The following is a 13,971-nucleotide window of genomic DNA, read 5'->3' as shown; positions in this document are numbered from 1 at the left end:
TGCAGCTGTGATTAGCAGAATGCAGTCACAGGATGTTTGGGAGCCTCATGATGGTGTCCCACTCTGAGGTCTTTTGGGTCAGATAAGGGATTCCTGGCTTTTTTAAGGTATTGGGTGGAACCTGCTCCTATTGGCAATGGTGCTGCTGGGGAGGGGGTGCAGACCCTCATCCACCCAGCTGGTCTCTCTCAGGGCAATAGGCAGCAAACACTCCTGCACTGGGGACATCAGGATAGAGCCAGGACCCCACTCTGGGGTGGCTGGTGACATGGGTGAACAGCCCAGCAGCATCTTGAGACAGGTGGCACAGTTTGACCCTGGCAGAGATGACTGGAGCTTGCTGTGCCGTACATGAGGGGTCTCCCTGTAGGGAGAAACACACATTTCTGGGACGATGAGACAGGCGAGGCCAATAGGGGTTGCCAGCCCCATCTGTCACCTGTGCGCAGCCATGAAGGGCACTCAGTGCCTGGGGCTGAGGGCTGGTCCCCTTTGCCTTTTGCTGCAGCCCCCTGGCAGTGACATGCCAAGGGCAGTTGCCTCAGCCCACCCTGCCCTGTGCTGGCTGCTCTCCACTGCTCCAGTTTCTCCCCGCAATCTGCGGCCAAAACAGCACGCAGAGGGACACTAAGCCTGTTACATCAGCCCCGCACTCATAATCCCATCAAAAACATTATCAAGTTACTTTGACACGATCCACTTCCCTTAAACCTGTGTTGATCAGCATTAATTATATTACCCTCTTAATTATTTGCTACTGCAATCTCAGGTCAGCTGCTCCGGCATCTTGCGGAGGCGCTGCCAGCAGCAGTATGAACCTGCTCTGGTTGCCCACCTATGCCGCCATCCTCAGCCTCTGGTCCCGTAGCCCCGTCTGCTGGCTGAGCCGGCTGCTCAGTGAGGCCGGGGAAGGGGAGGGAGAACCAGACCCTCCCCCCGGCTCCATCCCTGTGGGGTGGGGATGCTGTCCTGGGTATGGGGCTTGTGGCCATCTCATACCGGCGGCACTGCCCGGCTTCCTCCCTCCTCACAGAGAACCTCTGGAGCTCATACCTGACCAAGGGCGTGATCGTGGAGAAGCGGGGGCTTCCCTCAGTGAGCTCTCCCGACACCCCAGTGGACATGGACCAGCCCTACGTCTTCAGCGACATGACGTCCTACTTCACCCTGCTCGTCGGCATCTACTTCCCCTCAGTCACAGGTGGGAGTCTCCTCGGTCCCGCTCCGGGCACAGCGGGCACGTGCGGCCGGGCGTGCTCCGCGGAGCCCCACGTGTGCCACCCCCGCGCGGCTGCGGCGGTGACAGCGGCGGTGACAGCGGCGGCGCGGGGGCGGCCGGTCGCCATCGCCTCCCACGCAGCCGCCCGCGCTCCAGATCTGACGGTGCCGCCCGGTGCGCGCTGACGTCCCGCCGCTTGGGTATTTTTATCTCTCCGGGGGCAGAGGAGCCCCTCCACCCCGCCCCAGTCCCGCTGCCGAGCCGAGCGGGGCGAAGCCTCCGGGGCTCCCCTGCAGCTCCGCCGGGGCCAAAGGCGGCGGGAGCCCCCGGGTTGGCCCGGGCACGGCGAGCGCTGGAGGGTCCGGCGCTGTGGGGTCCCCGGCAGCCGCTCAGCATCCGCTGCCCTCCCTCCCGCTGCCCGTTCACCAGCAGGTGCCGGGTTCTGCAGGCCGCCTGTCCCCCGGTACCGCGGGATCCTGCCCCGGCTGCTGCTGCGGCCGGAGCGCGGGTCATCCCTCGGGCTGTGTTGAACCCGCCTGTGCAGTCGTGTCCCTGCCTGACCTCCTGCCCTCCCAGAGCAGCGTCGGGGCTGGACCCTGTCCCTGCCCCTGCGGCAGTCACCGTCCCTGCCTGAGCTAATTAAGGGCTAATGAGACAAGGCACTTGAGAGCTTTTGAGCCTAATCCTTGAGTGGCCTCAGACTGCGGTTTGGGGTAGGGGGGGAAGCGCTGGGGGGGATGAGAAGAGCAGGCTGGGTACCCCAAGCTGCAGCAATGCCTTCTCCACTGCCCATCCTGTCTGCTTCCCATCGCGATACACACCGAGCAGTGCCCCGCTGTGCCCAGGGCTCACACGTTGCCTGGCATGAGGGCGTCTGGGATGGGCATGGGCTGTAGCTCTACTCCTCCTGACACCATCCCCTCTTTTCCCAGGCATCATGGCTGGCTCCAACCGCTCTGGAGACCTGCGGGATGCCCAGAAGTCCATCCCCACGGGCACCATCCTGGCCATTGCCACCACCTCTGCGGTCTGTATCCTTCAGAGCTTGCCTGAGCCTGGGCTGTGGGGCTGAGGGTGGGTGGGCTCTGCAGGGCAGGTTGATCTTGGGTGCTTCAGTGGGCTGGGAACAGGGTCCCAGCACCCCACTGGCTGGGCAGGCAGGACTCTGCATCCTCCTGGCTCTCCTTGACCACCTGGCAGATATCAGCTCTGTTGTTCTCTTTGGAGCATGCATCGAGGGGGTCGTCCTGCGTGACAAGTGAGTGTCCCAAGGCCATGGGGGCATGGGGAGAGTCTGGCAGCCTCCCAGAACAGGATGGGGCAGGGGCAGCCCCAGGGGCAGGCAGAGGTGTGGGGAAGGCTGCAGCCAGGACACACTGGACAGACAGGGGCACTGGGGGGTTTGTGGGTGTCACCGGGCAGGGGGCTGGAACTTGTAACAGGCACTGAGATCCTGCCTGCACCCCAGCCATCCATGTTTTGCTGCATTCCTCCCGCTCCTCGGCTGCAGGCAGACACTTGTTTGTCAACAGGCAGAGCTGCCTGTGCTCCTGCCTATCTGGGGCAGCCCTGCTCACCGCACGTGGCAGGTGACACTTCTGGGTCGCCAGCACCAACACAAACAGGATCCAACTGCACGCATCATCCCCGGCACAGGGACGAGGAGTCCTGTCCCACACCTGCCCTTGTCCTTGGCCACACTAACGGGTACAGGGATGAGGACGGACCTCTGGCAACCTCTGCTCCATTGCTCACCCCTTGAGGGGGTGGGCCCTTGCCCAGTTGTGTCGCATCCCCCCAAAGTGGTGTCGTTGTGGGGGGCTGGGTTGTGCCACTGCGGTGCTGGTGCTTTCGGGGCTCGGTCACGGGACGGAACCGCAGGTGATGCTGATGCCCCGCAGGTTTGGCGAGGCTGTCAACGGGAACCTGGTGGTTGGCACCCTGGCGTGGCCGTCCCCGTGGGTCATTGTCATTGGCTCGTTCTTCTCCACCTGTGGGGCTGGATTGCAGAGTCTCACTGGAGCCCCCCGCCTTCTGCAAGCCATCTCCAGGGATGGGATCGTACCCTTCCTCAGGGTAGGTTGCCTCCGAGTCCGGTGCTGCCCTACCCTGAGCGCCCACAGTGGCTGCAGATCCCACCAGCACGAGAGACCGGTGGGAACCCACCCTGCCTCCTGCCGGGAGCAGCCCCACGTCCCTGCCCTCATCCCGCCGGCACCGGCACGGCGGTGGGCGGCCGTGGTGGCTCTGGCTGCGGTATCGGTGGGAGGAGAGTGTCGGGAAAGGTCAGAATTCCCTCCCCCCCGCTGCCGTGCCGCTTCGTATTTTATCTGCTCTCTGAAGACGCGTTCCCACAACCTCATCTCTCCAAATCCAACCCGACAGCTCCCCCCAGGGAAGAGCAGGCTAATTTTATCCTCCCTCCTTCTCCTTGCCAGCCCCAGCCCGAGCTCTCGTTCGCGCCGCCCGCACCCTCTAATGCGTCCGGACACGCGCCCCCGGCCCCCTCCCCGGCCCCCCCGGTCCCCACAGCCGCAGGAGGGGCCACTCTCCCCCGGCTGCGTGTCCGTCCCAAGCGCAAGGTGCCCGACTCTCTGCTGGCTGTGGCCAGGCTGTGAGCTGGGGCTCGTCCCTGGTGGGGGTGCAGGGGCTGGGTGTGGAGAGAGCCGCGGGATCTGCCGGGAATGGGACTGTACTGTCAGTAGGAACCAGCCCTGGGAGGTTCCAGCATGGGACATGTGCCAGCTCACAGCACACAGCGCTCCTGCCAGGGCTGGGTATACGGGAGGGTCCAGTCTCATCAGGCTGCACTGAGTACCCTTGCCCAGGGCTACAGGGCCCCGCAGAGCCTGAAGCGCCCCTCTCCCCCCGCTTCCAGGTCTTCGGCCACGGCAAAGCCAATGGGGAGCCGACATGGGCCCTGCTGCTCACAGCCTGCATCTGCGAGATCGGGATCCTGATCGCCTCCCTGGACGAGGTGGCTCCCATCCTCTCCATGTAGGCAGCGTGCTGTCGACCCGCACCTTCACAAGCAGCGGGTGGCGTGTGCGGGTCTCTGCTCCTTGCGGGGGGGAATGCACCTGCTGCCCTGGCCCCTGCCTGGGAAGAAGGGGCCCTGCAGGGACTCCGGGGTCCCATCTTGGTCAGCATTGAGGATTAGTTTCTCCATGGCACTGCTTCTCTGTCCATCAGTGGGGCCTGCTCTGGCATTGGCCACCCCGGGGCCAGGCGGTGTGGAAACTTCAGTCCTACACAGTACACCCACTCAGCCCCCTACTCTCTCCTGCAGGTTCTTCCTCATGTGCTACATGTTTGTCAACCTGGCATGTGCGGTGCAAACGCTGCTGAGGACGCCCAACTGGCGGCCCCGCTTCCGCTACTACCACTGGTGAGCCAGGCAGGATGGGGCAGGACACCCCAGGACACCCCGGTGTGGGGAACCCAGGGCGTGCTGACAGCTCTGTGCTCTCTGCAGGACCCTGTCCTTCCTGGGCATGAGCCTCTGCCTGGCACTGATGTTCATCTGCTCCTGGTACTACGCACTGGTGGCCATGCTGATCGCTGGCCTCATCTACAAATACATCGAGTACCGCGGGTAAGGGAGGCCATGGCGCCACAGGTCCTGGCCAGCTCCCCGTGGCCACATGGCCTCTCAGCGTGGCTGCTCAGCTCCCCAGGCTCCTTGTCCCAGGATGCTCCAGGGTGCCAGCGTGGTGCTCTGTGGCCAGAGCCAAGGGCATCCCTTATGGGTTTGCTGGTTCCTGCAGGGCGGAGAAGGAGTGGGGTGATGGGATCCGGGGCTTGTCCCTGAGTGCAGCCCGCTATGCCCTGCTGCGGTTGGAGGAAGGGCCCCCGCACACCAAAAACTGGAGGTAAGGCTGGGCAGGGAGGTGGGGATGTGAGGGTTCTGGGGAAGGGACAAGCTGGCTGTGGGCACTGACTGCAGGACCCTCCTTCCAGGCCGCAGCTGCTGGTCCTGGTCCGCGGGGACCAGGAGCAGAATGTGGTGCACCCGCAGCTCCTGTCCTTCACGTCACAGCTCAAGGCTGGGAAGGGCCTCACTATCGTGGCCTCTGTGTTAGAAGGGACCTTCCTGGACAACCATCCTCAGGCGCAGAGGGCAGAGGAGGTGAGAGCTGCCTGCATTGGGACAGGCTGTGCCAGCAGTAGGTGCTCCTGGTCTCCAGGTGCCCAGGCTTGTTTCTGCCCCCTGGCCAAGGCTGGTGGCCCTGGGATAGTCCAGAGAACTTTGGAGTGGCATCAGGCAGAGCCTGAGGATCCATGCTTCACTGGTGCTCACAGCAGGGAGCTCTGGACCCCTCTTCCCCTCCAAGACACCAGAGATGCTGGCACCAGGCAAGCACTGGTCCCAGTCTTGGCCAGCTGCTGCAGGACTTGGCACAGCATGGCACATCACAGCACAGCACAGTGCCCAGCCAGGGGCTGCTGGGCTGAGCGGACTCCACAGCCTCAGCACTCACCACAGCCTCTGTGGCCCCGGTGACAGGCAAGGTGGGAGTCGAGCCTTTCCCCGCCAGAGTGAGAGCACTCCCCACCCCCTGCACCCGCGGGGCGGCACATTAATGAGATTAAGCCCTCGGAAGCAAACAGTTTCTCTCCCATGCAGACATGTTATAATTTCTCTGAGTAAATAACTCTAATTGCTGCTCTGCTGCCTGTCAGAGCCCTGGCACAAGGACACCCTCTGCTCTGCACGGTTCAGAGCTGTGTGCCAGCTCTGTGCACCGTTTGGTATCAGCCCCCTGGCCTGGAGCCACCAGCCTGCCATGGGGCACAGAGACCCAGGCACCCTGTGAGGACCTGCACCCCACACCTCACAGCCCTGTACCTCATATGCTGCACCCCCCCATTCTGTACCCTGTATCCCACGCCCTACACCCTGTACCTCATCTGGCCTGGGTTGGGCCACTGCTGGGCCTGGCAGCTGCTGTGCCTGTGATCCACATCTGTCCCCAAGGCCCTGGAATCTCTGACTTCCTTCTCCCTTTCAGTCCATCCGGCGCCTGATGGAAGCGGAGAAGGTGAAGGGCTTTTGTCAGGTGGTGATCTCCTCTAACCTGCGGGACGGCATGTCCCACCTCATCCAGTCCAGTGGGCTGGGGGGGCTGCAGCACAACACAGTGCTGGTGGGCTGGCCCCGCAGCTGGCGCCAGAAGGAGGACCACCAGACCTGGAGGAACTTCATTGGTAGGCATCGTGGAGGGTGGGCACTGCTGGACTTGGGGGGCTGCAAGCTGCCCCGGCTGACGTGGCCCTTCCCCTCCCAGAGTTGGTGCGAGAGACCACAGCTGGGCACCTGGCCTTGCTGGTGGCCAAGAATGTTGCCATGTTTCCGGGCAACCAGGAGCGGTTCTCAGAGGGCCACATTGATGTCTGGTGGATTGTCCATGATGGGGGGATGCTGATGCTGCTGCCCTTCCTCCTGCGGCAGCACAAGGTAGGCTGGGCCCTGCAGTGCGGGGCTGGGACTTGGGCTGTGGCCGTCCCTGTCGAGCCGTGCCCAAGCCTCCCCCATCCCTTGCAGGTGTGGCGTAAGTGCAAGATGCGCATCTTCACGGTGGCACAGATGGATGACAACAGCATCCAGATGAAGAAGGACCTGACCACATTCCTGTACCACCTGCGCATCACCGCAGAGGTGGAGGTGGTGGAGATGGTGAGTACTGGGACGGGACGTGCTGCAGGCAGGGATGCTGTGCATGGGAGGGCCAGACAGAGCCTGACATGGAGCCCACAGCACCATGGGGGGACATGCCCCAAATTTCTCCTGTTCTCCCCACAGCATGAGAGTGACATCTCTGCCTACACCTATGAGAAGACGCTGGTGATGGAGCAGCGTTCCCAGATCCTCAAACAAATGCACCTTACCAAGAATGAGCGGGAGCGGGAGGTGAGGCTGCAGGACAGGCTGGGTGGGCTCTGACCCCTGTGGTGGTTCTAATGTGAACCGAGCTGCCCTGCAGCTCTACATGCTCATCCTGATGAAGAACTGGGCTTCAGGCTAGGCTCCGCCCAGCCAAGCCCTCTTGTGCCCCAGTCCCTTGGCTGACCCCTCCCGCACAGATTCAGAGCATCACGGATGAGTCCCGTGGCTCCATCCGGCGCAAAAACCCGGCGAACACACGCCTGCGCCTGAACGTCCCCGAGGAGCAGGCTGCCGACGGCGAGGAGAAGCCAGAGGAGGAGGTGAGAGGTGGTACCAAGACATAGCCAGGCAGGTAGCTGGCCCCAGGCCCTTCCCACCATTCCCCTCTTCCCTCTGCAGGTCCAACTAATCCACGACAAGAATGCCACCACCTTCTCCAGCAGCTCTCAGTCCCCTGGTGATGAGGTAGAGGCAGCCCCTGAGAAGGTGCATCTTACCTGGACCAAGGAGAAGTCTGTTGCTGAGAAGAACAAGAGCAAGAGCCCTGTCAGCCCCGAGGGCATCAAGGACTTCTTCAGCATGAAGCCGTATGGCCCCCCATGCTGCTACCTTGTCCCACCCATGCCCCGTGACCCTGGCTGTCCCTGCCTGCCCCAGCCAGGCGGGTGCAGGCAGGGCCTCAGCAGCACCAGCTCAATCTTTGCCCTGAGGAGTGGTCAGGCAGCCTGGGTGCCCTGAGTGCACCCTCGCAGAGGGGCTGGGGGCAAGTGGGGAGGGGTCCCTGTGTAGAACTGTGCTGGCAAGGGATGGGTGTGCTGCAGAGAGTGGGGGTGCACACCTGGTGTTCATCACTCTCTCTCTCTCTCTCTCTCTCTCTCTTCCTATCTCTCTCCGACCTCATCATGCTTCTGGCAGGGAGTGGGAGAACCTGTAAGTCTGGGTTTGGCTGGGTGCCGGGGAGGGTGGGGGGAGCTGGGTTGTGCTCATGGGGCAGCATGATGGGAGCCATCAGGGCTGCCCCTGTGCAGGAGGGCGGCTCAGTGAGCTGTGACAGCTGCAGTGCCAGACAGTTCACTCGGGCAGCGTGCGGCGGCTCTGGCTGCCAGCCCCGTGCTCCGCGCACTGCCCGCACCAAACGCTCATTGACTGCCCCGTTGTGCTGCCAGCAGCTCCCTGCGAGCCTGGGCTCAGGCACCCATGGTGTCACTCACACCGTCTGCTCCTGCTCACTCCCACTCAGCCTGGCCCCAGGCAGCTTTGATTGCCACTGTCCATGGGCACCATGCATGGCCCTGTGGAACATGGCCACTAGTGCAGGCTCAGTCACCAGTGCAGTGCCTGGCAAAGCTTGCTGCAGGCCGAGTTTGTGCTGCAGTGCAGCCTGGACTGCTCTAGGGCAGGAGGCCACTGTGCCCTGTGGCCCCTTGGGCCTGGTATGGGGCTGGAGGCTGACTGTACCTGTCCCGTGCCCACACGTGCTGTCACCCACAGGAACCAGTCCAACGTGCGGAGGATGCACACGGCTGTGAAGCTCAATGAGGTGATCGTGAAGAAGTCCCAGGATGCCAAGCTGGTCCTGCTGAACATGCCAGGGCCTCCCCGTAACCGGAAAGGGGATGAGAACTGTATCCTTCCTGTGGGGCCAGTAGTCAAAACCCATCTATGCCAGGGGCACCAGGGTCCATGTCTTCCCCAAAACTGGTGGGTCTTTTCGGGGAGTGTCAGGAGGTACAGGTCTAGTTCCTGAGCTTGGACCACCCCCACACCTCTTGCTCCTGACTGGGTCCAGCAGCTATCATTGGCACCAGCCTGCCCTTCCTGCACATGATGGGTGGTGGGACCACATGACATTGCATCTGCAACCCATGGGTGCAATGGCACATGACAGGGGCCTGGGCAGAGGTCTGTGGGGCTCAGCCCTCTGCTGGCTCAGTCACCATGCCCACTGCACAGCACCAGCACGGCTGGGCTTCCCTGGCCCCTTAGCTTGGGACTGACCCCGCCAGCTCCTGGCTTTGGTGTGGAGGTGTCAGTACTGCGGGCTCAGCTGGGGCTGGGCAGGGATGGCACAGGGCTGTCCAGTGTGAAGTTTGTCCTCCTTGACAGCTGTGCAGACATGGAGTTCCTGGAGGTGCTGACGGAGCATCTGGACAGAGTGCTCCTGGTGCGTGGTGGAGGCCGGGAGGTCATCACCATCTACTCCTGAAAGACGGCGAGAGAGAGGTTTGTCTGCACACTGAGAGCCCCGCCACCCCTTTGCACCGCGCTCCCGGAGGGGAGGAGGGAAGGCCGGATGGCAGCCGGTGCGCAGAACCTTCTCCTGGCTTTGGCCGTGCCCCTGATCTCTCCATTCGAACTGCAGCACCAGATCTTCCGGGAGCATCCAGCACCAGAGCAGCTGTTTCTCATTGCAACACCACAGCACTGCTGTCCTTGTTTATATATAAATATATACAGTGAACCGCGGACTGAGCATCAGAGCTCGGCGCTGCCGCCACCGCCAGCCCCAGCACTGCCGCTGCAGCCCCTGGCCGGGCAGGAGGGCGGCTGTGCCGAGACGGACCTTGGCCCCACCGTGCTGCTACTCCTGCACAGACTCGGCTGGACGCGCCCGTGCCCTGTGCCTCCCTGCGAGAGAGAGGCCCCCACACCGCGCTCCCCTCGCTCCTCTCCCCGCCTCCGGCAGCGCCCGGGGCCGCTCCCCACGGCGCTGCACCCCCGCTGCCCCTCACCGCCACGGGCCCGGACAGCCCCAGCTCGCCGCCGCCTCGGCACCGTCGTCTCTGGAGACCGCGGGCTGAGCTTGTGGAGATGCAGCACGATGGTTTGGAGGAGGCAGAGGGTGGGGGGCGGCTGCGTGGGGTCAAGGTACTAGAGCACAGCGAGGCCGTGAGAGCAGGAGCCCTGCCCTAGGTGTTTGGGGGTGTTCCCTGTCCCCCCTGCCTGAACTCCGGGCTCTCTCTCCCCTGCCGCTCCCCGGGTGCTTGCGGTGTCTGGAGCCGCGCCGAGGCCGGGGCCTCTGTCCGGCGGCTGGAGCCGAATGGGTGCTGGGGACCCCCGAGGCACCAGTGCCTGCTCCGGGCCGGCACAGGGGTGTCCCGGACCCCCACCCTGCTCCCCCGCCGCACTAAACTGGGGGCTCTCAGGGCCCAGCACCCGCACATGTGTCCGGGCTCACCCTGTACCCCGCCGCACTCCCTGCTGCTCCACAGGGCTCCGCTGCTAACCCAGCCCTGGCCGCGGCCCCAGGCAGTCGCAGATGCTGCCGGGGGCTGTAGGACAGTCTGGATCTGTGTGTATTTTTAACATATGCAAAGGCTGTTTGCTGATCTGACCAGCAAGACGGCACAGTGAGGTGGGGGCTGTAGGGGTCCCACCGCCCCCCGGCAGCGCGACACTCCCTCACCCGGCTGGCCAGGGCAGCCCCGCCACAGCAGAGCCCCCCGGGGCAGATCAAACACCTCTTGTCTTTGGCAGCAGCTGCAGGGTCGCCCCCGCCGCCGTCCTCCCCCACCCCACCCCCCCCACCCCCCCAGCATCTCTCACAGAAGAGAAACTGAGGCGCTTTTAACAAATGTGAACGGTTCCAGGAACCACGCAGGAAGCGGTGCGAGGGCAGCAGGGTGCCGCTGGCGCCCGCCCCAGCCCCATGTACATAGTGTACATAATACAGTACGTGTATTTTTAAAGTGATCATATTTATGTTAATAGAACCAGATGAAGTCTATATATAGAGATCTATATCTATTCTGAGAGATGCAGGGCTCTGCTAGCACCAGGCCGCAGGGACAGGGAGCTGAGCCGGGCTGCTCCTGCACAAACCAGGAGCCCATCCGTCGCACCGAGCGCTCCGGAGTGGTGGTGGAGGCTGCAGCCTTCCCCGGCCACCAGCAGCCCCTGGGAAAGGGCCAGGTCGCAGGTTTATTCTCTTCTCAATTTAGCTTCTTAAGAGTTTTCAGGGAAAAGAAGTCACAGACTTTTCTGAACTTGTTTCACAGCAGATTTGAGCTTCCACTCAAAGTGCAGCCTGCTAAGAGTTGCCCTCTCCCGGCAGTGCTGGTGGCTTTGTGCCAGCCTGGGCCCTGGGGCAGCACTTTGTCCCTGGCCAGAGCTGAGCCCCTGTGCTGAAGCACTCGCCCCCTCAGCCCCTCCAGATGCTCCCCAGTGCTGCTCTGCACTGCAGCAGGGGGAGCGGGTGCTGCTACAGCATCCCCGCAGGTGTCCATCCAGGCATCAGCTGCCTCCTGCCTGGCACAGGCAGCCCTGATGGGTCCCAGCTCCCTGCCCACCCGACCCCCTGCTAACCTTGGCTCCTGCCTCCCTGAGAACAGGAAACTCCCCCCTGCACCAGCCACTCCAGCCCCTGCTCCCTTTCAGAGCTCCTCTACTCCAGGTCCAGGCCAAAGCTATTTGGGGATGCTTGGATAAAAAGCAGTGGGTTTTTTGATGTTGGTTTTTTTTTTTGCTATAAGATACTACTTGGACACACTCCTAGACCAAAACCAAGCCCCAGCTGCACATTTGTGCCTGCTCATACCTTGCTCCTACATTTCCATCACTCCCGAAGTGCCTCCCTTCTCTCCAGGAGTAGTCCCAGTCACAGCCAGACTTTCTGCCAGGGTAGCTCGGCTGCCTGTGTGGCTGCAGGTCTGTGTCCCAGACGCTGCTGTGGAAGCCGCTCCCACAGGCATGAGGAGCTCAGCATTTAGGGGGGAATGTCAGGCCGAGTTGAGCGCTGGCTTCGGCACAGGAGCTCGGGGCTGACGAGTGGTGCAGATGCACAGGGTAGCACTTTCCGGTCTTGCTGCTGCCTCAGCGGCCTGGGAGCTGTGAGAAGAGCAGGTAGGGGTCTGCAAGTGAAAAGTTCCTTTAGTTTTCGGAAGGGCAGCCCATGGGAACCAGCATTTGCCAGTGTCTAGCTGCTCTGCCCCTTGGAGCTGGCCCTGTACCACCACACACAAGCTCATGGGCTGTTTCTAGCCTCCCAAAATTATCTGAGGCACTTCAGCAGCAGCGGGGGAGGCACAGCATCCTGCCCACACAGCTCATGTGTTAGCACCATGTTGTTGGGGCTCAAGCACTTGCCAGCTGCTCTGCCTCTTCACAAGATGCCACTCGCTTCTTGCAGTTGCCCTCTAATTGCAGCTTGGCTGGTGCCCCCTGTGCTGCTGGGCCTGAGGCAGCGAGCACGGTCCCCTCCTGCCCTGGCACATGGCGCAGGGCAGAAGGGAGAGGCAGGTTATGCACAGCCTCTGCTGAGCCTGCAGACAGCACCCACCCTCACAGCATCAGATGACAGGCTCTTCTGTTGGCTGCAGGTACAGGACAGCCAGGAATGACATTTGCAGAGCAGTGGTGAGAGCAGCCAGGGCACATTTCTGACGGGTTTGCTTCATCCCCCAGCACCACCAGTGGATCCTGTTCCCCTCAGCATCACTTCCACCCTGATGGCAAAGCCATGGTCTTGGCTCTGCCAGGGACTAGGAAGGCTATTCCTTTTCATCACTACTGCTGAAAAAAGGCATTCCCCTTCCCCATCCTTCAGCAAGAGCAGGGGCACAGCTCTGGACAGAGTCAGGGCTGCTCCCACACCCCTGCCAGGCAGTTTGGCTGTGGCAAGACAGGAGCTGGTTTCCACAGCATATCCCCTCGCCGTCGGCTGGAGAGGGCCAGTTTTAGCAGACAGCACTGCATGTTAGTTTACAAACCCAGCCCTGCACGTTTGGCCTCTGTGAGTGTTCAGTTTCCCCATGGAGCACCCTTCTGCCGCTCCACCGTGGTGAAGACAGTGTCCTCCTCCGGTAGACATGCAAGTTCCTCCTTGGCACATGCGCAGACACGGTCCGGTTTTTGTTCCAGACAGGAAGGTCTTGACCCCCCAGTTTGTTTTACAGGCAGGCTGCTGCTAGAGCAGCACAACCCACAGGAGGATGGGCTGGAGTGTGGCCACAGCCAGCAGGGAGTGTTGGGCCAGCACACAGCACTGGTGGCAAGTGCTCCAGTCCCTGCTGCAAGAGGGCCAAGCAGCCCCAGCCCCTGGGAGTGTGGCAGTGGGCAGCTCAGGTTACTGTGGAGGGCAGCTCAGGTCACTGTGGCCACCACGCAACACAGGCAGCAAGCCACAGGGCAGCAGGGACAGGACACACAGGCAACATCCAGCCTGGGCAGGTGCTGGTCTGTGGCTGGACAAGAGGAAGGACAAGAGACTGCACAAGGGCAAGAGTTGCACTAGAAGAGTCAAGACCCTCCTCTGTGTAGCAGGATTAAAAACTAGCAGAAAGACCGAAAGGTCTGAGATCTGCTGGTTACAACACTTTCTGTGCTACATGTGCAATATATTTGTTATGAATGTTATCACAAAGTCGGTTCATTCAATACTCTTTTAAAAATCACTGTAGCTAGATGTTCTCTGTCCATTCAAGTGACTTTTATTCGAGTGCAATATTTCAATAGACATGTAGTGACCTAGAATGCTTTGTGTTTTAGAGAATCTGTGTGCAGAGCAATGCAATTAAGTTTAAAACCTTGTAAATAAAACAGGTTGCAAACCAAAAAAAAAAAACAACCCCTATTAGGCTTGCATTTAATTTCTGTGTGTTTCAGTGTTGTGCATTAGGCCGCCTCGGTGCAGACCCCGTGTTCTCTGTGCAGGTGTTCATGGAGGAGTGGCTCCTCAGCTGTTGAATGCTCCCTGTTATTGCTTTACTGCTTTACCTGTATTCATTTTTCTAGACTCCTGTCTGCACAAAATGCAATAAATGATTTTATTACACCCTTCACTTCTTGCACGGGGACTTTTCACTTGCTTCCAGGTCTCCACAGCTATTCTGCACCATTTCCACAACATGGAGCAAGCCCTGACAAA

The 13,971-nt window shown here is 61.5% G+C and overlaps 1 protein-coding gene across 3 annotated transcripts in view; it reads left to right on the top strand.

The window, feature by feature from the left end:
* SLC12A5 (solute carrier family 12 member 5) overlaps nucleotides 1-13,885 on the top strand; it is a 31,046-nt gene extending 17,161 nt beyond the window's left edge. For 2 of the 3 annotated variants that reach the window (XM_088064415.1, XM_088064414.1), the window contains exons 9-26: nucleotides 1,034-1,201; nucleotides 2,152-2,250; nucleotides 2,420-2,477; nucleotides 3,121-3,295; nucleotides 4,098-4,216; nucleotides 4,509-4,607; nucleotides 4,695-4,814; nucleotides 4,987-5,091; nucleotides 5,180-5,348; nucleotides 6,232-6,427; nucleotides 6,508-6,677; nucleotides 6,765-6,896; nucleotides 7,023-7,130; nucleotides 7,304-7,426; nucleotides 7,506-7,693; nucleotides 8,022-8,036; nucleotides 8,598-8,731; nucleotides 9,221-13,885. In XM_088064415.1, coding sequence (XP_087920541.1) covers nucleotides 1,034-1,201; nucleotides 2,152-2,250; nucleotides 2,420-2,477; nucleotides 3,121-3,295; nucleotides 4,098-4,216; nucleotides 4,509-4,607; nucleotides 4,695-4,814; nucleotides 4,987-5,091; nucleotides 5,180-5,348; nucleotides 6,232-6,427; nucleotides 6,508-6,677; nucleotides 6,765-6,896; nucleotides 7,023-7,130; nucleotides 7,304-7,426; nucleotides 7,506-7,693; nucleotides 8,022-8,036; nucleotides 8,598-8,731; nucleotides 9,221-9,312 — 2,270 coding nt within the window. In that variant the 3' untranslated portion in view covers nucleotides 9,313-13,885. The remainder of the gene's footprint in view (nucleotides 1-1,033; nucleotides 1,202-2,151; nucleotides 2,251-2,419; nucleotides 2,478-3,120; nucleotides 3,296-4,097; nucleotides 4,217-4,508; nucleotides 4,608-4,694; nucleotides 4,815-4,986; nucleotides 5,092-5,179; nucleotides 5,349-6,231; nucleotides 6,428-6,507; nucleotides 6,678-6,764; nucleotides 6,897-7,022; nucleotides 7,131-7,303; nucleotides 7,427-7,505; nucleotides 7,694-8,021; nucleotides 8,037-8,597; nucleotides 8,732-9,220) is intronic. The other variant, XM_005524704.3, reaches the window with a different exon arrangement.
* The last annotated feature ends 86 nt before the right edge of the window (nucleotides 13,886-13,971 follow it).

This window comes from Pseudopodoces humilis, chromosome 19 (assembly GCF_049639895.1).
Source record: "Pseudopodoces humilis isolate 2021_Gansu_Grassland_sample_001 chromosome 19, ASM4963989v1, whole genome shotgun sequence".
NCBI lineage: Eukaryota > Metazoa > Chordata > Aves > Passeriformes > Paridae > Pseudopodoces > Pseudopodoces humilis.
This window is presented reverse-complemented; position numbering and strand designations above follow the sequence as displayed.